General features: G+C 33.9%; 4 protein-coding genes and 1 long non-coding RNA gene across 5 annotated transcripts; 1 reads left to right on the top strand and 4 right to left on the bottom strand.

The window, feature by feature from the left end:
- The first annotated feature begins 2,899 nt into the window (after positions 1 to 2,899).
- LOC112639543 lies at positions 2,900 to 4,751 on the top strand. Its single transcript, XM_025413917.1, has 3 exons — positions 2,900 to 3,188; positions 3,896 to 4,069; positions 4,597 to 4,751. Exons 1-3 carry the CDS (start codon positions 2,900 to 2,902, stop codon positions 4,749 to 4,751), a joined length of 618 nt encoding a protein of 205 aa, XP_025269702.1.
- A 2,069-nt stretch (positions 4,752 to 6,820) lies between these two features.
- On the bottom strand, positions 6,821 to 8,860 carry LOC105254621. Its single transcript, XR_002192702.2, has 3 exons — positions 8,376 to 8,860; positions 7,556 to 7,612; positions 6,821 to 7,116 (listed from the first exon to the last, which is right to left on the bottom strand). It is a non-coding gene; the product is annotated as an uncharacterized LOC105254621 (long non-coding RNA).
- A 3,833-nt stretch (positions 8,861 to 12,693) lies between these two features.
- On the bottom strand, positions 12,694 to 14,736 carry LOC112639547. Its single transcript, XM_025413922.1, has 3 exons — positions 14,697 to 14,736; positions 13,957 to 14,382; positions 12,694 to 13,175 (listed from the first exon to the last, which is right to left on the bottom strand). Coding segments are annotated over exons 1-3 (858 nt in total). The 5' UTR covers positions 14,698 to 14,736; the 3' UTR covers positions 12,694 to 12,744.
- Positions 14,737 to 15,845: 1,109 nt separating this feature from the next.
- LOC105254622 lies at positions 15,846 to 17,890 on the bottom strand. The gene is made up of 3 exons (XM_011263410.3): positions 17,445 to 17,890; positions 16,733 to 16,905; positions 15,846 to 16,495 (listed from the first exon to the last, which is right to left on the bottom strand). The coding sequence occupies exons 1-3, from the start codon at positions 17,699 to 17,701 to the stop codon at positions 16,173 to 16,175; spliced, it is 753 nt and encodes a 250-aa protein (XP_011261712.1). The 5' UTR covers positions 17,702 to 17,890; the 3' UTR covers positions 15,846 to 16,172.
- A 5,456-nt stretch (positions 17,891 to 23,346) lies between these two features.
- Positions 23,347 to 25,315, bottom strand: LOC105254624. The gene is made up of 3 exons (XM_011263413.2): positions 25,167 to 25,315; positions 24,194 to 24,691; positions 23,347 to 23,925 (listed from the first exon to the last, which is right to left on the bottom strand). Exons 2-3 carry the CDS (start codon positions 24,672 to 24,674, stop codon positions 23,642 to 23,644), a joined length of 765 nt encoding a protein of 254 aa, XP_011261715.2. The 5' UTR covers positions 24,675 to 24,691; positions 25,167 to 25,315; the 3' UTR covers positions 23,347 to 23,641.
- Between the last annotated feature and the right edge of the window lie 1,829 nt (positions 25,316 to 27,144).

Here is a 27,144-nt window from a genome sequence, read left to right as displayed (position 1 = left end):
CATTTTGATTGCATACATCTTGTATATAATCATCAAGATGTGTTACATAAATCAGCTCACTTTCGGTGCAATAAATAGAAATTATAATATTAATGCAAATGGAAATTAATAACGAATTTTACGAATATTGAAGATACACAATCTTATAGTACATAATTGGCTAATTTACTTATTGTTATCAATCTTAATGTACATTCGTATATTAATTACCGTTAAAATATTCGTTATATTGTTTTCATATCAATTTGTAATTATTAAAAGATCAATAACATTTTCAAATAATTAAAGAATAATTTTTAATAATTGTACAAAAATTTTTTTATAAAATAATTACTTCGGTATATTTAATAGAAATAAACGCATTATATTTCTTTTAACAGATCGACGTGAATTGTAAGGATGAAAAAATGCGAGCGCATCCTCCGAGTAGAAAAGCATAGCGTTCGAAAAGATTAATAACGTGTGTAAACTCGCAACATGAGATCGCCGGATGTATTTTCTTGTTATATCACGCTTCGTTAGGAGCGCGAAGCTGAGCGTCCGACACATCAGCGACACACTCAATCGAGGTTAGCGCATCTCTAATGCGACAACAGCCAACGATGCATCTTCTATGCCATGCTGTTACCTACTTCGCGATTATCCCATAGTCAGTGCCACGGGCCCACATAGACGGTGTTTAACTGTATTAAGGCCCGTGCCACATTCTAAACGCGCAGTTACATTCACACGAACGGTGCGAAAAATGGATTCTGCCCGCAACGAGCCTACGTACGGTTGGGTTCCATTATTTTTGTAATTATCCGACACCGCACAAATTTTAAGTCGCAAATGCGTTGGACTTTCGATTGTTCGCAAAAGTAGACAAGTGGGACATTTCAACGAAACATTTATCTTAATGATGGTACATCTATGATTCCGGTTGTCTGTCGGCGTCTAATTCGCGGAAGCTTGCCGAAAGAATACTTTCTGAATCACTATTGTATCACGACAATATACTGTTCTTTCTGAGGAAAATTGAAAATTAAAATAAACTCCACGTTTCGTTGGATCTAATTCTACTAAACCAGAATATAAATAGAAAAGGCGGCTCACGTAACAAAGATCTCATCTGTGTAGGAACCTGTCTATGATAAAACATAGCTTGGAATAATAAAAGTGAGGCAATAGGTTATGCCGTCATGAGTGATTTTCTCGAGAGATATTTTAGACAAGAACGGGTCGTTTCTGTCTGTTATTAGATTCAGGTCAACGATCAGCAACAGGTGGCTCTAGCGATTCACACGCGGAGGATTCCGACCTAGCTCATTACCAGATCATGCTTGTCCGCGAAAATCTAGTACGATTTAAGAGTAAAACGAGGGAACTCATACCACAATTCATATTCTTGGAATTGATTTAATTAAGACGATACGCTGTAACGGCAGAAAATTATTCTAATAATCTCAGAATTATTCGAGGCATCACCGAGCAAAAAGAAAACAATACCAAATTAAATTTACGTAAAACAAAATTTACAAACACATAAATAAAATTAATTAATTAAAACTATATAATAATATTGTTGAAGATATATTATTAAATGGTAAACATTTATTTTGGAGAAAATGACGGCTTGAATTATACCTCTATCAACACTGAAAATATACGAAGAATTTCAGATGCTAGATATTAAAGTACGGAAGTTGCATTCTTCGTGTCATATTAGGATGCATATAGCTGGTAACCTTCGGAGGCTGTAACCCTGCATATTCTCAGTAGTGAATCGAGGATGCTCGATTGGCCCAGTGGCATACAAAACACGCGTCGAAGAAAAAGATCATGCTTTTTAGACCTTATTCTCCACTTTCTGGCGCGCAAGAATCGTGGGAGCTGCAATAAGTGAAAAGTGAGCTTCTCACTCACTTGGTGACAATCTACTTATCTATTTAATTTAGCTTATGCGTGCATTTAATATATCATAATGGACAATAAAATCAGAGCAACTTTTCCATCGTAATGTAATGATTTCTCTTGTCACTTCCTGTTTGACGACATTGAAAATAATGCAATTGTAAATAACACATGTGTGAGATAAAAATTAAAATTATTTATTTGCAATTAAAATATTGTTGAAAAAATGCTGGAATGTAACATCAGACATAATGATTTGACAAAATGGAAGGCTTAATTAAGATTTGATTCTCATTTTTTGAATAATTAACAGATATCTTAAATCAACTCCAAAATACGCATATGTAAGATGAATAAAGCATTAGTCACGGTAAATTATAATTATATATTTCGCATTACTTTCTACTTTCTTTAATAACTTTTCTATTGTCGGTCTATTTGATGTCGGAAATAACGTATCTTCCTCACGCATAAATTACGAGTCTATAACATGATATATGAATAGAAAATAAATAGTAGTAGTAACTTGAAAAAAGCAGCTACTCTGGCCAACATAATCGTTGATGCTTGTTGTTCGATCTTGAAATGAATTTAAAATTTCATCTACTTAAAACTCTCTACTCTTTTTTTTTCTTCTTCACTATCTATCCATCTCACTAAGCATAAATTCAATTGATGTTCAAAATGCGAGCCGAACTTCTACATACCACATACATCTTCACGTACATACATTATTCCATACTTTCAGACCAACACCATGATACTGCTGAAATTTATTCTTTCATTGCATTTCATGTACTCTGTTTAACATTGAAATAATTACTATTATGTATTGTCTATGTACGACCATCACATGCGCGTAGAAATATGCGGAATACCGGTTCTACAGCACTGGTCGGAATAATTTTATTCGCATGATGCATTTTACCATAGATGCATTCACGCTCTGTATGTCGTAACAACACTTTGCTCCGCCATTACAACTAATTGCTAGCGCCTATAAATGATGATGATCTCCACAAACCGTCAGTTCTTGTCGAACATGCTTTGGCGGCTCCTCGGATTTCTGATATTAGGCGGTTTTATCGCCATTTGTTCTTGCGAGCCGGTAAACAGAAAGCTTTTGCCGAAATCTTCGGAGATAATCGAGTGTATCGATGATGACACTAACACGTGTGGAACCAATGAGACAGTTAAAGCTTTCGATTCCACATCCGATCGCAAAAATCAAACACGGACCAGCAGAGAACTTACATTTAGACAAGAATTCTTAGATGACAATAACGAAGCTGAAGGTGAGAAAATAATTTTGCTTTTAAATAAACTTGTAAATTCATTTACAACACAATTGATAGTAAATTTATTTGTATCTCTTATATTTCCTGAAGCAATTTTATACGGAAAAGAAAAATATCTCAAAAATTTCGATTCAAATACATTGTGTATTATCGTATATTAAGTAAAAAGAGAAGAAATATTTACTAATCATTTTTCTATTTTGTAAAAAATATTCATTCAAAATTATCATTAAAAAAATATAGATGTATACTCGTTTTTATTGACTCATTATGTATAATTTTAAAAACCTTGCTAATTTTAAAAACCTTGATACATTTAGCAAAAAAATAAGAAATTATTAATACAAAAACAGTTAAAAAATGGATGATCATTTTTTCTAACTTTTTATCAAGTATCGGATAATTTTAATCTGAATCAGTAATATATATTGAATGAAATAATTAAATTGAAATTATATGATGACATATTAACAGAAAACTATAAATTGTAAATTATATTTGATAAATATGTTTATTATTTTTTTTATAAATTAATACTATTTATCATAAATAATAGTATTTATTTATATATCTGGAATTATGCATGTGGAGAATGTTGGTTTACAATGTTAATCTCAATTTTGCTTAATGTTGTTAAAATAATTTAAATAATGTTCATATCGCGATTTTTCTTAAAGATAATAATCGCTGATTTTTAATTTCAGTTTCTGCTCGGAAGAGAAAAAGAGGTGGCAGAATGATATTATATTTGCTGGCAGCTATGAAAGCAGCATTGATTTATGGATTGTTAAATGGAGTTGCAGCTCTCGCAGGAAAAGCAGTACTGGTTGCCAAAATAGCTTTAGCAATTGCTATTGCTGCAATTTTGAAAAAACATGGTACGTAGATATGGTAGGTAAATTAAATTGAAATTTATAATCTAATTTTTTATACAAGTTCACATTCGTCTGCATATTTATTATAAATTCAAAATTCTATAATCAAAAAAGTATATATATATAAATATATTACATAAATATATTACATTTGTTCTTATAATAATTTCGTAGCAAACAATTATGAAATTACGATTAAAATTACAATTAAAATTTTTAGAGAATATATATGAAATATGTGTGAAAAAGTATATTTAAAAAAAAAACATATAAAAGATGTATAAATTTGGGGAACTATATGAACCAATTTTCTTATATAAAATTCTATTTATTTTAATTGTTATATATATATATATATATATATATATATATATATATATAATAGAATTTTACACGTGTGTGTGTGTGTGTGTGTGTGTGTGTGTATGTGTATGTTTGCGTGTGAAATTCATTTCATGATTTTATACATATGACGGAAAGATAGATTATTAATTTAAATAAAATTTTTTACTTAACTATACTTTTTTCAGATCATGAAAGTGTTTCTTATGAAGTAGTGAAACATCCACATACTAGCTACGTACAGACTCATAGCTCAAGCGTTGATTACGATCACCGTAATGATTACGGAGATGAACGTAGTGATTATGTCTATGAACATCGAAAGCGACGACGGATTGTTTGATGAAACTAAATTTTAAGTATTCTATAATTGACAAAAATATCATCAAATGAAGTATTTATAAATTATTTATTAAACTAATTTATAAAATTATTTATACAAGGCAAATTTATCTTAAAATATTTTACACTAGAATAATATTTACTATTGAAGGACAAAGGTTATCAAATTAAATATATATATCAAATATATATTAGATGAATTTAGATAATAATTATCTTGTAATAGAAAATGTATATGTATATCCAAAATTATACAAATATCAATGCATTGTCTTTTTAAGAATAAAAATATAGATATAATATAATAAAGAAACATGATATTAATCATAAACAATATATAAATGAATAATATTGTTTTATTTCTTTATAATATATTTTGAATTTGAAATAGTAGTTTTTTATAAAATACCATAAAGTGTTAAAAGATATACGAAAGAAAAGAAAACAATGTGATGTCTTGATGATGAGAGTAACACCACAGGATTCTATTTATATACTAGACTGCTAACAAGGCCATCTCATATGGTGAGATGTGAAATAAGTTTAAGTTTAAAAGGACGGGTCATTTTTCGACGCGGTATTGCGATATATCACAAACCACCATCATGTCTCGGAGAGCGACCCGCTCACCGCTTCGCCGCGCTCGTAGTATCGGATTACAGTGGGACGACTCTCGTCGCCGCGCGCTTCTACTGACGCAGATTGGCCGATCTTCTTTATTTGATATTTCATTAATTATTGCGACAATACAAGTCATTCCTTCTTAATTTGAGCCAATCTACTTCTTTATTTCGTTAAGGTCGAAAATTGACGGACACCCTGTATAAATATTACACTTAAGTCTGACAAATGAGTCCAAGAAGCAGATTTCGGATATTCACTGTAAGTCAGCCGCTCCTCGGGCGATCGGGATGAGATTTAAACGTAGTTGCCGCGAAATAGTGTAGAATTTTATGCAAAAAGAACGAAATCGCTATCACGTCCGGAAGTCGAGATATAAATTGGCCGTCTTTCGTCTGCGCGCGGACGGTCTAATCGTGCACGACGCCGCGCATGTTGCCTGCCTCTCTCGCGCGATATTCACTGTAACGCGGCGAGTAAAATGGCAAGCCGAATGCAATCGTTCGATTAATTCGTTAAATATTTATATATATCGAATAAAAAAGCGAGTCGGAACGCAAGTCGAATAGCGAATTAAATATTTATATATACCAAACGAAAAGATGAATCGAAATGCATTCGTTCGATTAATTCGTCAAATATTTATATATATAAATATTTATATATATATATATATATATATATATATATATATTTTAATTGTAAATGATTGTCCTGTTTCAACTCTAACATTGCTGTTAGTAGTCTAGTATAATATATAATATAATATGTAAGAGTCTGTGTTTAACATACATTTTCTCTAATTCTAATTAAATTCTATTTTTCATTAATACTAAAATCTTTCTAAATAGATTAAACCGTCCTTTTCCCTTACAATTTTTTTATACACATTGTGATTTTCTATAAAATTAACTGTAAACGCATATTATTTTATATTTGATATTGTTTAAATAAGAAGGTTATTCTATAAGAAGGTTATTTTTTATATTTTTCATTTTATTTTTATTTTATTTTATAAAATAATAAAAATTAAATTATAATAACATTAAATTATGAATTTCAAATACATAATAACTTAAAAATATATAAATAAAATATCATCTCTTTTTACATTTGTATTTTAATTAATTAATATAAATTAATATTAACGGAAAATATTAGATAAATAATCTAAAACACACTTTTGATAATTAACGTCATTACGTATTGTTTATTCTTCGTGAAATAATACGTTTGTGCCGAGTGGAAAAAGAAATATTACATATAATACATGTGTGTATCAATATTACATATAATACATGTGTGTATCAATTTTAAATAAATAATATATAATACATGTGTGTATCAATTTTAAATAAATAATATATATAAATAATAAATATATAAAATATATAAAATAATAAATAATAATTAATATTTTCAGAACACTTTTTAGATGCATTAAGAAAAACGTACTACATTCGGTAACTATATCATAAAATTTTGAGTTTGTGATATAATGTCAAATATAATTCAAGTTGGTGGAACAACTTCCATTGCTCGTTGCCAGCCACCGTATCCACCACCGCCACCGCCTCCTCCATGTTCGGATGCTGTCGCATAAATTACTTCATGACCACCTCCTCCGCTTGAGAAAAGCTTTTTCAAGCCAACTATCGCGCTTAAAACTAAGGCCATTTTCGCTGTCAACAAGGCTGTACCGGCGAGGAAAGCTATTTTTCCATAAGCTAATTGCGCCATCATACCTAAACAAATAATTAATGTTTTCGTAAACAAGAAAAGTGAATTTTATATCCTAATATGATTGATTTCAGATTTATATTAAAAATAATAAGAAATAAGAATTTTGTAATAATTCAAATTTTTATTCGTTTTAAATGTCAAAATGAGAAAACATATAACATAAAAATCACTTTTAAAACAGCAGACAAAGGCATTTTATTCTTTATTTAATTTTTTTATATTTACACTCTCTCGCATTGATTTAAAAAATGAGCAATATTGCTTGAAAGTTTTATAAAATTAAATATTAATTAAATTTTTCATCTCTCTCTCTCTCTCTCTCTCTCTCTCTCTCTCTCTCTCTCTCTCTCTCTCTTTCTTTCTCTTGATTATACCATTATAAACTCTTATCAACTTTGATATTAAAATTACTTTTTTAAATCCTTTATAAGGGAAACTTACCTGCTAATACTGCTCCTGCTACTATTATATATCCAAAACGGCCCTTCTTTTTTCTGCCTAAAATATTATAAATTTTTATTAAAAATTTATTATTTTTTTAAATTTTCTCTATCAATTGGATATCCATTGCAGTTTACTGCTTTAGAATGAAGCAATATTAATAATAAGATATTTTAGATTATGATATACATATATATAGTGAGATAATAACTATGTCAACTTGTATATCTGTGCTATTTTTAGAGATATGAAAAAATTCTAATTACGAAAATTATATCAAAAAAACCATAATATTCCAATAATATTTCTTCCGTAAATAGAGGCACTTTAGAGATTTCAAAATTATTTTTATTTTCTTAAATGAAATCATCCTAATTTTTTTATATAAACCAATTTCTCACAATATTTTACATAAAAAGTTAAGGTAGGATAGCCAAAAATTGAATAATATACAAAATATTTTATTCTTTAAGTTGACAATTTTATATAAACTACAAAACATTTTGTAAAATATTTATTTTTCAACTATTTTACTTTAATAATTTTATATATTATTATTTATTTTTAATAATTTTAGCATGAAATAATGAAAGGAATCAATTAATAAGAATAAAGAAAACATATAATTATTTAAAGAAAAATATGTCGCTGTTCGTTGCAAATTCATTTTTTTTTCCAGATAAGACAAAGATATTGCTTCACCCTGTATATGTCGCAATAATCTAATTTAAAATATTCAAAATTATTTTTGCAAAATTTTTTTAATACTATTAATTTAACAATTTATTAATAATTTTTAAATATGTGTACATGTTGTTACCTTCAAAAGCATTGCCTGGTATTGTTAACTTCACGCTTCTCGATGATATATATTCGTAAAATTTATTATCTAATTTCTCATCAAGACTTAATTTTGTATCATTTTCAGATGTCATCGAGTTGTAATTTCTCGCGGTTGATGCTACATCTTTGGTAATGGAAATGTAGTCATTGATCTTATATACAGAGTTATCTTGAGTCGCTATTGTAAGTATTTCCAAGGCGCGTCGTTTGAAGCAATCGAAGGTGTTCTTCTCTTTCGTGCACCGTTCGAACAGTTTCGTATATTCACTTTTAGCGGTCACTAAATTAAAGAAAATCGCAAGATGAAAGAAACGTAAAATCCAAATTGTTGAACGTCGCTTTTCCATTCTGATTGTGTCATTCACGTCGTCGATGTTTCGTTTCCAAGTGTTTTTTAGTTATCTCAAACAGAATGACCATCAGTTTTTTTTCTATTACAATTCTATCTTATTCTCTCTACTGGTCAACTGGTCAGCTAAATCTCACCGACTACTTGAAGAATCTGGTTGCATTGTGACTTATATAAGTGTGCACCCATTTAGTCTCTCCTACCAAACGCATTATAATTCTTAGTATACGCACCCGTATTTGATCCACGCGCTGTTTAACGCCACAACAACGGAAGGAGAGGTCCTCTCAACCAAAACAATGTCGTACAGCCCCGTAAGTAAGTATCGCTATGACCTGTATGTTAAACGATCCTTAAAACTCCGCCGCGCCAACGTTAATAGCAACGTATTAAGATCACATTGGAATGCAGGTAAAACAAGCGATATTCTTTCATCCGGGCGTAACTGTACGTGCAAAATCAAAGAAACGAGTGAAGATTATTCACAGATTTATATGCACGAGTAACTTTGCTTGCCACAAAATTATGTAGAATCATTTTTTCTTATTTTCGAGGCCAATTATTTGTTTTTATTACTAATCTATTTTAATATCCAATTCTTTAAACCACACAAATTTTACAATAAAATATGTCTTGTCGCCCAATTTTATTTTTATGAAATGTGACAAAATAGTTTTATTTTAATTATTTGCGATACAAAATTACACAAAATAATAAAAATCTGTTGGTAAAATATGATTAACAACTATATTAAATAGATAAAATAGAATGTAAATCTCTGTGTTTGTAGTAATTTCACGATTTAAAGATAATACGTGTATGAATAACGTCTCCACCAAGCACGTTCAAGTACTAAAAAAATGAAACATTTTTCATACCACTATGCATCAAAAAGTTAATGCAAATCTCTTTTTTATCTCTTTCTCAGATATTTAAAATAGTTTAATGATTATTATTGATTTATTTATTGTAGTAAAAAGAGCAGTAAAATTTTTGATTGTTAAATTTTTAATTATAGGGACAATTGAATTATATTAATTAGAGATCGTAGAAGATTTCTGAGAGATTACAACAATATTTGCTATTAAAGAGATTGTCGAATATTGTACAAGTAGATAAGAATACGAGCAATTATCCTTAATGTCAATCTATAAATATCTTCAAGAAGTATTTTACCTTGTCTTTTTTACTTTTGTTATTTTATTTTATTTTGATTAATATATTTTTGTGTTACACATTTTGACGTAGAAAGAAATGTACATTTTTAAAAAATGCAGTGAATGAGAAGGAAATATATTTCGCTATAAAAGTTTACATATTTAGTTATTTAGTTATTACATAATTATTGCAAAAAAATGGAAATTATTATATCAAGTATAAATTTTATATGTATATTATACAATATATGATGATTAATCAAGGCCAAGGAACTTGACGTAGCACTTAAGATACTGTTAATTCGACACAGATTACGCTCCGTGACGAGCTACATTTGGAAAGAAACAGCAATTACAACAATAATGGATTTGATTAACGCTGTCCACTGTATTCAATGCATTTAATTCTCTTTCGGACGTAAGCTATTTATCATAGCAGCTCAATTCCACATCATCTTGGTGAATTCCGATTACACAGCGACATCGATTATAGGAGGTATTCATTATCTACTTCACTCTCCACGATTCTAATGACATAGTAGGAGTAATTATTAAGAAGAAAGCATACGTACAAACGTAAGGTTTTGTCACGGTCTCTTTACCGAATAGTACTATCTCAACAGTAACATTGCCATTCCTCGTAAAGTATTATATTTCCGTGTAATCCACTTTTCCTAGCCGTCAAAGAAGTCTGTACTTGTAAACATGTACTTTTAATAAAAGTTTCTCCTTTATATTATTATTATTATTTATTTTTCAGACTACATACATCTTTATTAGACAAATAATTAAGCAAACAAGAAATTTTTATATCTGTTATTATATCATGCGATTCTCGCCTCAGTTGTTAAACTTGACAAAGAGTGTTATACACATGTGGCCATACATATACTCGCATGACCGTAAAGACACGGTAGTATTTTTCTTTATGAGTAAATGCATTTCCCGGATGTAACCATTACCGCTCCTGCGGATGGTGTAAGGTAAGATTGAAAAGAGAATTACCGGTACAGTTAGACGACCGAAAAAAAAGATGATACAATAATGAGTCGAGACTAATGGCATCACTAAGTGAAAACACCAGGATCCCAATGACAATTCTTGGGATTCTTTGAATTAATAGACAGGTATTTGAAACTGACAGTGAATTCGTTAGAAAGATCATTACACAATGCAGAGAAAAAAAAGTGATTTAGACATGCTGTAATAATCGAATGCATCTCTTCTTTGCAATTTGTTTCAAGAGATTATACGTCATATTAATAAAAACTATCTGATATAATAATATATAATAATAATAAAATAAAAGTATGATTTTTAACAAAAGTAAGAAGTTAAAAGTTAATGTTATATTATGTGATATAGTTATGTAATTTAGTTTCATGAATAAAATAAATCAATATTTATAAGAAAAAATATTATATTATGCTATTATGTAAATCTAAATTTAATAAGAGAAATAAAGTGCTTCTTAATATGCTTGAATCAGTTTTATTACTTACACACGCACATATTTAATTATATAATTAATGGATGGTAGCATATAAAATGTAGTAACAATATAATGATAATTTATTATAAAAAACGTACTATAATTATTCTATCTTTTTTTATTTAAAATAAATATTTTTTCTTTTTTAATATTGTTTAATCATTTAAAAGTAGTATACTGGTTTTTTGAAACATTTAATATTATATTCAATAAAACTAGTGACAATTTTTATCTACTTATATGTATAATGAATGTGTGAATATTGTAAATAAAAAAATGCTTAAATTAATCGAATATCATAAAATAAATCAAATTATATCAACAAATCTAAATTCTCCACAAAATTTATTTCTATGAATATCAGAATAATTGATAAAACATTTCTTATATTTTAAAATAATTCAGTGAAGTATTAGAGATCTAAATTTAAATCTAAAACAGTTATTTTAAATCATGTGATTTTTTTAAACATTGATAATCACAGTCTTGCGAAATTTTAAGTTTGGTTAATTACAAAAGGTAAAGTAGGTGAATCTGATAGATTTTTTGAGTAATTTGTGGTTAAATAGCTCAAAAATGGCTATTTCGATTAATTTCATGAATTTATTATGAGGGAATTTAATTTTTTGAAATATTTCTGGCATCGTATAATATTAGTCTTCACCTTTCAATATTAGTCTTCTACTTTCGATTGCCGCCGCACAATTTTTTTTCACTGAGACGTACAAGTTATAAGACTGGTCATGCATAATGATTCAATGAGCTATTCCAAATCAACCGTTTTACCTCTCTGCCTTACCACGAATCAAAATTTGGGTAAAAATATAAATTTTTGAACGCCATGAACCTGTCATTCAATATAATGATCAGAATCACAATAAAATTTAGAAAAATTTAATGATTTCAATCAAAATGTGTAACAACTGTATTAAATATGTTTCTACAGGATTTTTTTTGACAATCGAACCTGACAGATGTAAATCTTTTCAAATTTTAGGATGGCGGATCTAATATGGTTCTGGATTCCATATTGGTGTCTATGTAAATTTTTTTAACGTAAATTTTCTTATAATTTACTCATACTATATCTCACCAAAAAAAATCGTGCAACGGCAATTGAAAATGGATTTAAAAGATGAAGATTAGTATTATACGATGTCATTGACAGAAATATTTCAATTAGATTCTTCCATAATAAATTCATAAAATTTACCGAAATAGCCATTTTTGAATTATAAATTACTCGAAAATTTGACGTGCTTCACCTACTCTGCTTTTTGTAACTCACTCTCACAGGTTTATGTAATTTATTCAAATTTTATTATATATATTTAAATCGTACGATTAATTAATTTTGAGTCCAAACAAAATTCTTTGCATTTTTTCTATTTTGCCCCGAGTCATTATTTCCTTCATAAACATTGACTACTTCTCTAATGACATGCTGATCAAAAGGAGTATAGTCTTGTAACGTTTTTTTGTAAGGTCGCTGCGGATAATGATACTCATAATGGGAATAAACATCTGCTGGTATTTCATGTTCATATCCGTAAGTATGAAAGTCATTGAACGCGTTCGCCGGGTAAGACGTTGCAGATGTTCCGGAAAAGAGCTTATTCCATCCTAAGAGACCACTTAGAAATAGCGCCACTTTCGTCAATAGCAGAGCCTTCTTGGTCACAATCAGCAGCAAACCAAACATAAGCGGAATTAGAGATGCCAAGTTGAATTTGAAACCCAAGAGAAATGGCAGTAATATATGTCTGGTTAACTGTCTTCCTGAAAAGATAGAAATTGCCCTTGAATTTACAACCAGTTACGTAGCCTTGGCCGTGCTGCCTACTGGAGGACGTTCTTGAAATCAGTTGGCACACGTAACGGCTTATCCAGGACAAGAACCTGAGCGTAAGGTTTGATTCTGTGCTAAGGTAACAAGACAGGTAATTCTGCATGTAACAAGCTGCAATTTTTTAAAGCAAGCATTTTGCATTCTATTTTACATAATCATTCTTTTGTAAAAGAATCTGTAATACTAATGCGTAACTCTTAAATTACATTATTCATAGTTATTATATAAGACATAGGTATACGTACGTGAAGAATATTGAAAGAATATATAAACAAAAAACGAATAAAAATATATTTAAATATTTGTCTCTACGTATCTTACTACGAATAAATTTTCAGATAAAGCAATAATTAAGCATTTAGGACAAATTTTTTTCATAAATTCGAATCAGTTTTCGACATAAAATTTCTGCGGGGAAAAGGAACTTGTTTAATTGAGCAAATAAATTGGTTAATTTAAATTCGATAATATATTTAATGTTGGAAGAATAAAGAAAGAATAAAAATATATTTAAATATTTATCTCTACGTATCTTACTACGAATAAATTTTCAGATAAAGCAATAATTAAGCATTTAGGACAAATTTTTTTCATAAATTCGAATCAGTTTTCAACATAAAATTTCTGGGCGAAAAGGAACTTGTTTAATTGAGCAATTGAAAAATGGTTAATTTAAATTCGATAATATATTTAATATTACAGTTTTTTTACCTGGACCGCCAGTCTGCCTGTCGTCGAACGAAGCAGCTCTTTTATCGAGAGCAAATTCCAGTATTCCATCTCCGTTTAACATTGGTCCGACGCGCATTTGCAATCCAGGATATAGATTATCGAGATTCCACTTGATATTTCGGCGTTCCATCAATTTGGCGGCTGCCTTCACGATATTTCCGAAATCCTTCGGATCGTAATCTAAATTTAAAAAATCTCTGCTGTAACCTTCCGCTCGATCCAGTCGCATCTTGCCAAATTCCAAAGTGTCCTTATCGTGCCAGGATTGTAAAGCACATAAAATACCACGATTCACGCATTCAAATGTGCCGTGTTCCTTCTTCGATAGACATGTACCGAAAGCTTCATTGAAGCTATAGGAATGTTCGTTATCCAAAGTGATATGCTCTTTGGGTTCCATGATCACTGTAAAACTCGTTGATATGAGAATAAGCAGACATAGATAACGGAATTTGTTTTTCATCCTCGACATATCAATTTGACCACTCTTTCAAGCGTATTCAGATTAAATGAAACATTGGACACAGAAAGTTGATAAAAAATTTGAAATAAACTAAAAAAATTATATAGGAAGCTTTTGCACAACTGAAGTTATTCCGTTTCGGAGGATCAAAAAACCGTCAACAATATAAAATAATGTGCATTTTAAAAGCATCTAGAACTTAGCTTCTAGAATATTTTTCACACATTTTTGAATTATTATAACATTATTTTTTTACTGTTTTAAAATCAACAGAGTGTCCTGTTTCCATCACGCCGAAAAGACGTAGAGCAATGAAGGTCCCGTAAAATACTGTTCATTCTGTACCTGTGGCTCTCCTATATAGACGACAAGGGGGCGTTCACACACGACAGAACAATTGGTTTCACTCTGAAGATTTTACAAGCAGCGAAAGTATACTTGGTTCGTATTTCGTGCGCATAATACGCTTGATACACCGGATGCATCGAGGAGAGTAATTTCCGCCAGTCGAAGAATGGAGCGTCGGAAAGATCGTTATATCGTCAGATTGATGAGACAAGCTTCCTAACTGGACAAAGAAAATTGAGAGAGCGTATGTAGCGCGAATATAATTATCGAATTTGTATAATGAATCTAGGACACAAATGAAATCTGAAGATACAATATTTGAATAAGATATTGATTAAGTTTATTTTCGGCGGATTATACATTATTTCTGTTAAAAGATACAGATTGTTAATTTTAAATGTTTTTTCTTTTGAAAATCCTCTTTTTCTATATAACTTTATTATAAAATCATGTCTGCAAATCGTTTATCTTCTTTTTTTTTGCTTTTTCTCTAATATTTCATGTTTTTCAGATTTTTATATTATAAAAATACTTATATATATTTTATATAATTTTTATATTAATATTTTATAATTGATATATTAATAATTGATATAAAATATTAATATAAGAATGATACAAAATAGTCATATATTAGGCAAGATTCATATTTTCTGTAATAGAGGATATTTTCGTGGAATGGAAAATGAGGAAAATAAAACTAAAAACACAAATTTTTAATATTATACAAAATTACAATTTATTTATAAATAATATGATAAGTTACACATAATGATCTCAACGGGATGATCGATATATAAATAATCATTGGATTAAATCTGGTGGTCCCGCGCGAGTATTGACTACGAGTTCGTTCCGCGTACGATAGACACGGATAACTCTGAAAGGATACCGCACGAGTGTATGATTGAGGGGGCGTGATTTCTATCATTCTGTCAGGTTCCACTATTTTGAGAATCTTGAGATTCTCATAATCTCTGGATACCGTCTTTCGTCGTGGTGGATAAAAAATGATGAGTTCCGTCGTAAAATCATCGTAATGTACGTCGAAATTTCATCTATGGCGATTGATAGCATCTCTATCAATTGTCGGCTTGGGTATTGTCAAGTCGTCGAGTCGCGTGATTGATTAAAGATGCAATCCGCACAAAAAATCCAGTAGTCGTCCTCGTTTAACAGTCGTAATTTACCTGTCCGCGTAAAATTACGTTCGATCTAGTCGTTCTTGTGTCGATAAGTCCGCGTTGTCGAGCTGAGCTTGTCGAGCGGATCCCTGAGAAGTTGAGCCACGCCTCCCTCAGGTGTGATCGCCGGGTTAAGGATGATCACTTTGGCGAATGAAGGTAGAAAGTTAGAAGGAAGAAAGGTTGTACGTGACATTGGGCTATTCAGCGGGTTTGTACGCGTTATATGCGAGATCAGAGCCGGACGCCGATCTCGCCCAGCCATGATGATCGTGGTGCACCTCGTGTCCGTAATCATGGACGGGATGAGCGACTACCTCATAACTTTGGCTCTTGTAAGCGAGCAATTTCTGAAGGGCGATGATTAAGCTGATGACGAGGGCAATCTTGCCGATGATGAGAGCCTTAACAGCGATCAAAGCCAAAGCACCAAGGGCAATTGGAATAAGGGCAGCAGCCTTAAGTTTCAGAAGGAGAAGGATGGGCAACAGGGATTTAACGATCTTCTTCTTCTTACCACGAGCTAAAACATAAGCAAAATTCCAAAATATAAATCTGTTGTTTTTTTTAATAATGTGTATATTTAATTTTTTTAATAATGTGGATATTTTAATTTTTTCTATCTTTAATAATAAGACGTATTCTACAGCTAGCTTATCAAAAGTATAACGGAATTTTATAGTTTAAAGTGTAAAAATATTTTTATATATTTAAATAAATATTATATATGTTTTTTTCTTTTAATTTAATTTAATTTTACCTTCGTCAAAGGAACGGGCAACGTCTTCCGGGAGGCTTAATTCGACAGTGTGTGTAGATAAGAACTTGGCAGCTCTATCTACAAGGGCTTGATCAATTGCAGCTTCTTTGGCTTCTGTCTCAACTGGTAAGGTATTTTCAATGTCATTAAGAGACCTTGCATTGTCAGCTCGGCTGAAAAGAAAGAAGTGTGCGCTTCATCATTTGCATAAGTGTTTCGAAATATCCTCCGACGTTCGTTAACAACTTTCTATGCTAATTTTATGACCGGACATTTAAGTTTCTTGCATAGTAAAGTAGCATCGTTCATTGATTAAAACGATTAAAGTAAGAATACAGAAAGTTAATTTCAAAATTAACAGTTTATCGTTGGAATAATAAATTTATGAATTATCTCATGCTAATTATATTTCAAATAAATCCAAATTGAATCTTATAAAGGAATTAATTAATTCGATCCAATTGCAATAATTGCTTTGTCTATGTTTTTTATATTATGATCTTATACACTTTGGCATTGTACAAAAAGTAATACAATATTTATAAATACAATTATTCAATCGAAATATCAAGTATTAATTCACCACACGAATTCACCTGTCGCGTTTCTCACGTCTCAGTTTCACTCGATGTCGATTATCGTCATTTTAATGCTCGATCACCATAAAACGTAGCGATCACTATCCTGAGCAAATCCTCGCTCTGTCCCTTACCTGTTCTTAGCCTCCTCGGTCTGCACGATCTTGAACCCATCGAAGACTTCGATGTCAGCCGAGCGGACAACTCGATCAACATAGCGCAGGGCCTTCAACTTAAGACACACCGCGACGTTCGACTCTCCGGAACAAGAAGCGTACACGTCGAGAGCTTCCTCGATGATCGAGGGCGGTGCCACTTCCGCATCCTGCGATGCCGGTGCAGCGAGGGTGGATACCACGAAGAGTGCGCCGATTATTGCCAATTTGTACATGTTGATTCTTTCCGAACTTCCGGACAACGAAAAGAGGACCGACGAAATCGAACCGATTATTCCAACTTGTCGAAACTTGCTCTCCTTCACTTCCTCTCCTTCTCTTCTCTCTCGTCTCCCTTTTCTCTTACACGTTAACGCTCGAACGAGTACGGCGATCGTATCGACACTGCCCGAAAGAATCGCGATTGCTGCCTTTTATCCTCGTCGCGAAAGGGGCCCGCGTACGTTTTTGAAATTTTGATGGCCCCCACCGGATGGCCCCCGCCGGGTTACAATCCATACGAGCTATTGGTTCTTCTTCAGGCGGTCATTCCGTTCTTGTCGTGTGCGTCTCTCGTTGACGCGCCTGCACACCACCGATCCTTCTCCATTGGTTCTCCTCTCCTGTCTACCTGTGTGTGCTTACTTACTTAAGTCGTTTGTGTACACAACGGGTGTGTTGACTCCCGACAAATCCGCCCTGTATGCGTAAAACGCACACACATGCGCGCATAATGCAAGAGGGAGAAAACGAGAAAAGAAAGAGAGAGAGAAAAAAATGAGAGAAAGATGATGTGTGCCTACGCACCACTGGCCTCTTCCTGCGGACGAGATCGGAGCACGATCGAATCGAGAGAGACGTTTCGACACAGGTCAAAGGCACCAAAAGTACCGATACCAAACGATAGAAGGTGGAATGTGGGTGTTCTTTGAATATCCACATTGAAAGCGGAAATAAGTACAATCGATCATCATTGCAATTCTTATTAATTTCAGATTTCGCGTTTTGCATATAAACAATCCGAGAAATCTACAAAACTGCTCTTGTCAAAGAATTTAGATATATTTTAGATATCTCTTTCTTACAAGATAAATATATCGGTGAAGATATATAGCAGCTGCGACAGAAACTGCCTACTTGTCAGAGCTTTCAAAGAGGGACACATGTGCAGTGCTTATGCATTAAAGATGAATTATCTGCGGTAGCATATATTATTTGGCGTCTGTCCGGGTGATTCTTGAAATGACTTGTTCAATTGAGTCACTTGTCATAATTAGTTTCTAGGACAAGATAAGAGACTGTCTCGACATTTATTTTTATTATTGAATTGCGTCTCTCTCTTTTTCTCCTACATGATTATGCGCTATTAAACGCATTGCGAGTTATAAGTAGTTTATTCTGGAAATCTCTTTGAAAAATATTGCGTCAACGAAGGATCTAATATTGCACTGATAGAGAGAAGTGACGCGTTTTATTTGGCCAAGCACTCGGCATAAGTTGGTTTACGATTTCGCTTTCGACAAGGTATATCATACAGGATATTTCTGTACTATCACTACTAGATGATGCTTCGTTCATACGCCTCCACATACAACTTTCCAATGTGTTTATAATGTGTTTATAATATGTTATACGAGCCTGCGATGGTTTAAACCCTTGCGTGATCGCTAGCTATCAGCCAGCGTCGCACGACTTATTACATGAAATCGCGATTTTAACACTTTTACCACTACTCATCTGTTCATCTTCATTATGGGGTTTCTCATTTTTAATATAATTTTAAACCGCTTCTCTAATAATATGTCTCGATTTCAATTAATAACAGTTATTTTTTGATTAAATATCTCGTAATATTGCATTGCTATCGAGTCTTCATCCCTTATTCATCTGCAATTTTCTTCTCGCTTTCTATTGCATTCGTCGTATTTATTCTAAAAGCTAAAGATGTAAATTAAAATTATCTTCTTCTAGATGGTACGGTGCCGGCGCTGGCCGATACTATAACTAGTCAATGGTCTTTGAAATTAATGTATTCCAATGGCTGTCGCGCGGAACGTTTAACGGTTTTTCACATGGAATGTGCGTGGACGCATCGACGTGGTCCCCGATCATGTGTGTGAGTTGGGCCTAAGCCAGACTTCTTTCAGGAGTACGAGCCGCGCCTTGCCTCGCCTCGCCTCGCTTCACCTCAACGTCATCGTGACCCGAAGATTTCTTGCCTAGAAAAAAAAGGATGAAAAAACGAAGGAGACATCCAGGAGTATTTTATAACTCGCTCTGCCGATGTATCCATGCGCGAAGAAAAGATGGGCGGCTGACTTTCTCCGCGTTGACCGCCTGTTCGGGCCCGAAGGTGGTCAACCGAATCTCTGCATCGGTCCAGATTGCCTTCTCACGCTTCTTATCAAAAAATTTGTAAAAATGCATCGGTATTTTAACAGGCAACTGAGTATTTAAATGAATAGTACGTGACTAAAGCAGTCTAATAAATATTAAAATCAAGAAAAGTTTTGAAGCGATCTGATTGGAATATTAAAATTTTCTATATAAGTTTTTTCGAAAAATTTATATTGTCTGTAATATGATTTAAAATGTTGAGAATTTTTTCATATGTCTTAATATTTTAAATATTCAATGTGTAATTATTTTAATTGACAGAAATTCTATAAAAAATACGACAATTTAAAAAAATTTTGTAAATTATCGTAATAAAAAATAACGTAAACGCAGATTGAAAAATTAAAATTTTCTACAAGTTTTTAAAACATTTTTATTGTTTGTAGTATATTTAAAATGTTGAGAATTTTTTTGTATGTCTTAATATCTTGAATATTCAACGTATAATAATTTTAATTGGCAGAAATTCTATCAAAATTACGACAATTTAACGAGATTTTGTAATGAAAAATAACGTAAACGCAGATTGGAACATTAAAATTTTCTACAAGTTTTTGAAAAATTTTTATTGTTTGTAATATATTTAAAGTGTTGAGAATTTTTTTATATATCTTAATATCTTAAATATTTAATGTATAATTATCTTAATTGACAGAAATTCTATCAAAAATACACAATTTGAAAAGATTTCGTAAATTATCGTAATATATAAAAAATAACGTAAACGCAGATTTATCTGCGTATTTTTGTACTCTAAAATAGAAATAAATCTACGTACTATTGCTTTCCTTTTCTCAAATATTTGTGATCTCGCGATATGATATATAATATATAGCGGATCTCAAGAAACTTTCACTTTGTTTCCGCTAAGTTTTTTCTTAGTGTATCACTCGTTTATTCTATCCGCTCATCAGATTTTATATTGCAGACGCATCGGCGTCCACGTGCTTCACTTACCACAAGCAAGCAAAATCTGAAAGTTTCCCCTTCGCATACGTATTACATATATACGACGAATCGGATCGCATAAATACACAGCATCGCAAACTAAAGCGCTAATCCGATACATTGAACCGGGTGGTAGCCATGCGCGCTCTTGCTGATGGAACACTTTCCTCTCGTCGACGCCGGCGAGAGTGAACTCGTCCGAGGATCGAGGTCAGGTCAAGGCCCCCACGAAGTGAAGCCTTCGTATCTGAGAGTTCTCGATCTTCTTCTCGTTCTGCTTCTCTCCATGTTGTTCCTCGTCTCGTCTTCTACCATCTCTGTTGGCTCCATCTTTGCATCCATCGCTTCGTTGATGCTTACGAAGCGATCAAAGGCTAAAAAGCGACGGAAGAAGAAGGAAAACGTCTTTGCTATGATTGACAAAACTCGTTTCTGTCTTTATATTCATTGACTACCTACACATCATTAGAGCGTATTCTCTTCTTGCAGGTACGATACAAAAAATAAGTGAAACATATATGCAGGTATATTATTTTGCACGCTATTGTATATCGTTATGCGGGTTAGTGGTATTGATCTATTTTGCTTTTTTCCGTTTTATCGTTGTAAGCACGAAGTACAGTACAGAAAGGAGAAAGAGAGAGAAGAAGTTTTGCACCTTGCACACCTTGTTGAATGAACGAAACGAAAGTTCTCACCTTTCTTTCTCGCCTCCTCTTTTTTCGTCCACGTTCACACGTAATTCTGTGGTTTTTTGCCTAGCAATTAGCTCCTCTCTGCATACGACTCATTTAAGATGAGACGGGCCATTAAAAAGGTAATGAAACTGCAGCGATGAATGAAACCAGTCATCGGAATAATACATTCATGATAGGACTCGTAAATGATGAAAAGCAAGAAATTTAAATGATTAATAACTACTTCGTAATAACAACGCGCGATATCGTAAATACGGGTATCGTCTGTCGTCTACGCACTGTTCTAAATTGTTTACGCGCCACCGAAGAAAGTAGCGATATTAGTACTTTCACGTGAATAAATTTGTGCTTAATGTAAACTCAGTTAGTGCTAATTCCCGCGTGACGACCTACATACGAGGACACTCACGGTTCACTCTTCAGCCTATTTTACATTGCCATACAATTACGACTACTGTACAATTACGAATTTCTATCACGGAATATCACGGCATGAATAATGAGATGGAGTGAAAATTGGCGAAATGTATACTCTTACTCTGAAAATGCACAATATCGAGATATCTAGCAATTAAAAAAACTCTCCAGGAAGATGAGGAAAAGAAGACGAGAGATTCGGGATCTCGATTCATCGAGGCAACTTTCGGGAACTTGATTTGTAGAAGGGTCTCGTCGACGTATCAGAAACGGTACCACCTGAAACAGAGATGCGTTCTTCAAGATTCACGAATTTTCGGGTCTGGATACGACAGGAGAAGTCGATTGGTGAGATCGAACGTAGAGAGAAAGAGAGGAAGAAGAAAGACATGGACTCGCGGGTACCGGGAAAGACAGGCATCGACTTTTTCTCAGGTACGGTAGAGAGTGTTAGGCGCACCTTGAAAAGACTCCGCGCGGATGCTGACTGGCCCGATCGGTCTGCTCGGCCTGGTTTACTTCCCGAAGTGTGTGTCCACCGACTGGTCTCCGCGTGTACGTCCGTCTTACGTGCACGCAGAAACTCTCTCGCGCTCTCGCGCGTGTGGTAGCCACGCTCGAATACGCACACGATCGTCGCGGACGCATCAAACAAGTGCGTAAGGTGCCCCCGCGCGAACACGTCAGATTTCATTCGTGCGTTTCTCGTATGTAGGTGATGCCGCTCCCTCCCCCCTCGGTTCCCTCTAGGTACCTATACTGTCGCTCGCCATGAAATCGATGGTCTCTCTCCATTTTTCTCGGAGAGATAACCGGACACTCCAAGACGTATGTCCATTCATGTCGCCTGCATCGGGACGTTAAATCGTCGTCCAAATAGACACGAGTGGATCTATGTTTGTGTAAAAGCATTTCTCTGTCTCGCATGTTTGTCTCGCCTCTTTACCTCCGGTTTTCGCACGTCCCTCCATTTTCTATCGCGTCTCGTTGAGCTTACTTTCGATCGAGTCCCGAATCGTCGGGCCATCAGTCGGTCAGGCTCCAGTTCTTTCGCGGGCCTCATCCCCGCCGTCTTATCTCGCATCCTTCTCGCTTCTTCTTTTTTTCGCATGTTGCCTCTCTCTTCGTGGCTCTACGATTTTAGCGTATCGGTGACTTCCGTTAGTTTCACCCGAATTTTAAGCATCTCGCAACGAACGAAGGAACGACGATGGAATTTTATCACGCGAGTGCTAAATTTCATTTAAATATTATAATCACACGCAATTAACACGTAGCGAGCTATCGAGATAATTAACTATCCATTCGCACGCGCTGTGCAAATTTCATTTCACGAAACGCAAGATTTCATCAGTTGCGAAATAAGATGAGGAAATAATGTACGATCGTTCGATTTAATTATAATCTTAATTTATTTGCGTATTTATAAATATACATATTGTGTTCACACATGTGACGCGGTAAGCGTATCGCTACGCGTGTAACAATAAATACTGAGGATGATCCGTGTAGGAGCGTTCTCGTGTGTGCAATGATCATAAAGTGAACACAACGGGAGAATACAGTGAGAAGAGATCGAATTATATGTTTACAGGATGAAAATAAATACAAGTTACGCGCGACAACAGAGAAGAAAATATTTTGCGAGGGTTAAGAGAGAGAGAAAGGGATGAGATTAAAGAGATGCCACGATGAGAATGTAATATTTTTCTTTTCCTAGGTTGGTTTGTACGCGGAATAGGCCAGATCTTGCCCAGATCTTCCCCATCCGCTCGATCCGTGTCCTCCGCCGACTTGAACGACTTCGTGTCCGTGGTCGTGGCCACCTCCTGACACAAGTTTCTTTAATCCGATGATAGCAGCAAGTACTAGCGCAAGTTTGCTCACTATCAGCGCTTTGCCAGCTAACAGGGCGAGAGCGCCAAGAGCCAAAGGTACCAATGTACCGCCAATTAACAGAGGAATAGCAAGAAGACCCATTTTATTCTTCTTCTTGCGACCTAGAGAAGATACCGTAATAATTAATGTTTAACGAAAAATATTTAATCAAATATAAAATGACAAAATTTTATGTGTTTTTATCAATTTAAATTAATTTTATCATTTCGAAAAAATTAAATTCCAATTCTGTTGAACATATATTATAAATAGAACAAGAATATGTGAGATAAATTAAAGTAATAACATTTCAAAAATAATATTTAAATATCTAACTATTATTAATTTATATACATTTGCTAACATTATTAAGAATGCTGGTTTTCTTACCTTCTTCTGTGAGACTACGTTGGAATTCCTCCACGTTTGGCAATCTTAGTTTTAGAGTGTGACTTTGAAAGAATTTAACAATCTTGTCGAAAATCATGTTATTAAGAGCATCTTCCTTGTCTTCTAACGCTCGCGGTAAACTGGCTTCAATTTCTTGAACAGATTTTTCTGGCTCGGATTCGTTGGCAGCTGATTCGTCATGAACCAGGGTAACGCCATCGGCTACATTCAATTGAACGCTCCGAGAGATCCTATCCATGGCCGATAAAAGTTTTAACTTCAGACAAGGACTCAGTTCCGCGCCGGTGCATTCTTTGTACACTTGATAGACGTAACGCAACTCTCCAAATACACCAAGTCCACTTGACCTTGCGGTTTGTTGTTCATTAATGGAATTGGATGTAGGATTAGTTTCGGCCGATCTCGCAGAGACCGCCGTCACAAGTACAGCCAGACATACGTAGTGTGCAAACTGTTTCATGTTTTTGAAATAAATATCTGCGAAAAATAATTAATAAGAATAAATTAACAAAAAAATTTTATTTAATAATGAATTCATAATTATTTAATAATTAATTCATTAACAAAATTTGATCCTACATTTTAATAGTGCATAATGAAAAAATGTAACGCATAACATACGTTTTAAATTTCAGATCAAAGAGAAAAAAAAGTTTACGTCTCATTACAAATTATTATTAAAAATTTATCTTAAATAAACTTAAAAAAGGTTCCAATTTTTGCTAAAGTTGCTCATGGCACTTATAATTGATAACTTTTCAAAATATAATTTCTACCCAAGTATGATCCTTCGAAATTATATTATTCGTACATTTTTTTCGTCTATTTATGAATTTACTTCATCTACTCATCAGTTTAAAATATATCTTTATCACAAAATGTGTACAAAATCCATCACTTAATACAATCACTAAAGGTTCAAACTACGCAAACCTCAATCAAGACACTGTACCTTCCACTAAGGAAAAATCAAACGTCTCGTCCTTCGCTTCTTCCAGCCAGAAAGTCCTTGCGTCCGCACGCGGCTACCGATTTCTGATTAATTTAACACGCTGCGTACCACTGCGAGATGCGTGTACAGCTGTGAGCACTCTACGTAGACTGTACGTAACGGAAGCCCTGCCCTAGCTCTATATATCTAGCCAGGTATACCTCCGTACTGGGCGATATTTCCCCCACCTGGTCGGCGTATGTACACCATCGTAACTATTTTCATACCATTGATTTGAGAGCAGTCGCTTTGCACCTAGACAACCACTCGGTGGACGAAAGTAGAGAGCAGAATTCACCTCCGCGGAACGCGTCATAATCACGGCACTCCCCCCGGGATTTTATCTCCCACCAGCGCATCCAAGCGAGTTTTGCCGTTCTTACACGGGCGTCTCGCGACAATTGTCCTCGTCTTTCTAATGTTCATTCTTTATACGGACTTAATTCGACCGGTCTAACCGCATTTCGTCCGTATCGTTGTTCCGTTGTTTCTTTTCGCGCGTGGGCGCGTAGACCAACCATCTACGCACCGACCGATGTGCTTCGATGCTCCCATCGTTCATCGTTTCCCGGTTCTAATTTCTCACCAATTGCCCCGTTTCGAATAAGATTGAAAATGAAAGGCGCAAAACAATACAATGTCGTGGAACCGGCATGAGATTTTCGCGCGCCAGCTGCGCGAACCGAATCAAGAGTCTCCAAACAATACGTCTAATGTAGAAAGCGCCTTGAGCCACGGTTTACGGTCATTGATATATTTGATAACAGGAAGCGCAATAAAACATAAAGTGTGTTATTGGCACGAGCTTATACATACTTGGAATTATCCTGTATTTACGATACTATAAAATCGTTCATTCGTTAAGTGGCGAGAGATCGCGAGCTAAGGATCCGTTGTTCCAGCTGTTACTTTCTAGGCTGCCTTAATTATTTACGTCAAATTTCGTGATTATATCGGGGAATATACACGATATTCAGAATAAACCTCACGCATGAGACAGGCCTCGAAATGTGATTTTGAAACGTCACAAAAAAATCTTTTCGAATGTCAATCAAGGTAGTTTAAAATTACCATTACTGATAGAGAATGATCATCGTCACATATGTACGATTGAATGTATAACTGCATTTCTCGTTACTTATCGAGCATTCGATACACAGTTATGTTTCTGACATGAAATTTGGGATTCCTGAAACGTTTGCCTCAGCTATTATAATTAATGTGACAATGTACGTTCCACTTTTCGATGGAAGATCGAACAAACGTTTTCCTCTACGCGCCGATATAATCATGTCATCGAAAAAGGAGAACCGATGAATCGGCAAATTAACGTACACCGTTACCCGCGTTAGGCACAATTTCTTTATCCAATTAATCATTTAATTCATTTGATGCTTCCTAATTCGATGCTTCATTCCTAGTGTCCCTTGTATCCTTGACATTTTTCATCCTGTTCAATTCGATATACGCCGGACGTGCTCTTAACTAGGTCGTACCAAGTGAAAACGTTGCGTGCGCAGATACACTTAGACCATTTAACGAATTAAACTGTTTTCCAGAAGGAGAGAAACGAAACGGAGACTCTCGCGTGGAGGGAAAAAAAAGCGAAATACCTTGTCGTCTCATTCGGAGTCATCGTTAAAAACATAGTTTGCTTCACCGCGTTACTACCCCCTTCGCCTTCGTTAACATCGCGTCGAAATTGCCGGTGCATAACGTTTTCATTGAGCTGCACGCGAATATCCAAGAAAGCATCGCGACCAGCTAACGGATACAGAGGAAGGAGAGTCGGTCCTCTCCTCGTCGCGAGTCTCTCCCTCCCTCCTCCCCTCCTCCCCCTCTCTCTCCACCCCGCGTTCTCGTGGATCTGACGATGATGCCGGAACTTATTCGCGGCATAATGTCGCGTTACCGATTTCTCGTACGCGTACGTGCCGTG

Source organism: Camponotus floridanus, unplaced genomic scaffold (assembly GCF_003227725.1).
Source record: "Camponotus floridanus strain SB8 unplaced genomic scaffold, Cflo_v7.5 scaffold71, whole genome shotgun sequence".
Taxonomy (NCBI): domain Eukaryota; kingdom Metazoa; phylum Arthropoda; class Insecta; order Hymenoptera; family Formicidae; genus Camponotus; species Camponotus floridanus.
Note: the sequence above shows the minus strand (reverse complement) of the source record. Positions and strands in the feature narration are given on the sequence as shown.

Bases quoted from the DNA above. Each gene is read 5' to 3' on its own strand.
- LOC105254622 (XM_011263410.3), bottom strand. From the start codon at position 17,701: ATGTACAAATTGGCAATAATCGGCGCACTCTTCGTGGTATCCACCCTC. The intron at 16,906-17,444 runs GTAAGGGACAGA...CTTTCTTTTCAG, and splicing joins ACCGAGGAGGCTAAGAACAG to CCGAGCTGACAATGCAAGGT. The intron at 16,496-16,732 runs GTAAAATTAAAT...CTTATGTTTTAG, and splicing joins TGCCCGTTCCTTTGACGAAG to CTCGTGGTAAGAAGAAGAAG.
- LOC105254624 (XM_011263413.2), bottom strand. From the start codon at position 24,674: ATGAAACAGTTTGCACACTACGTATGTCTGGCTGTACTTGTGACGGCG. The intron at 23,926-24,193 runs GTAAGAAAACCA...TATCTTCTCTAG, and splicing joins ACGTAGTCTCACAGAAGAAG to GTCGCAAGAAGAAGAATAAA.
- LOC112639547 (XM_025413922.1), bottom strand. The intron at 13,176-13,956 runs GTAAAAAAACTG...CTATCTTTTCAG, and splicing joins CAGGCAGACTGGCGGTCCAG to GAAGACAGTTAACCAGACAT.
- LOC112639543 (XM_025413917.1), top strand. From the start codon at position 2,900: ATGATGATCTCCACAAACCGTCAGTTCTTGTCGAACATGCTTTGGCGG. The intron at 3,189-3,895 runs GTGAGAAAATAA...TTTTAATTTCAG, and splicing joins TGACAATAACGAAGCTGAAG to TTTCTGCTCGGAAGAGAAAA. The intron at 4,070-4,596 runs GTACGTAGATAT...TACTTTTTTCAG, and splicing joins TGCAATTTTGAAAAAACATG to ATCATGAAAGTGTTTCTTAT.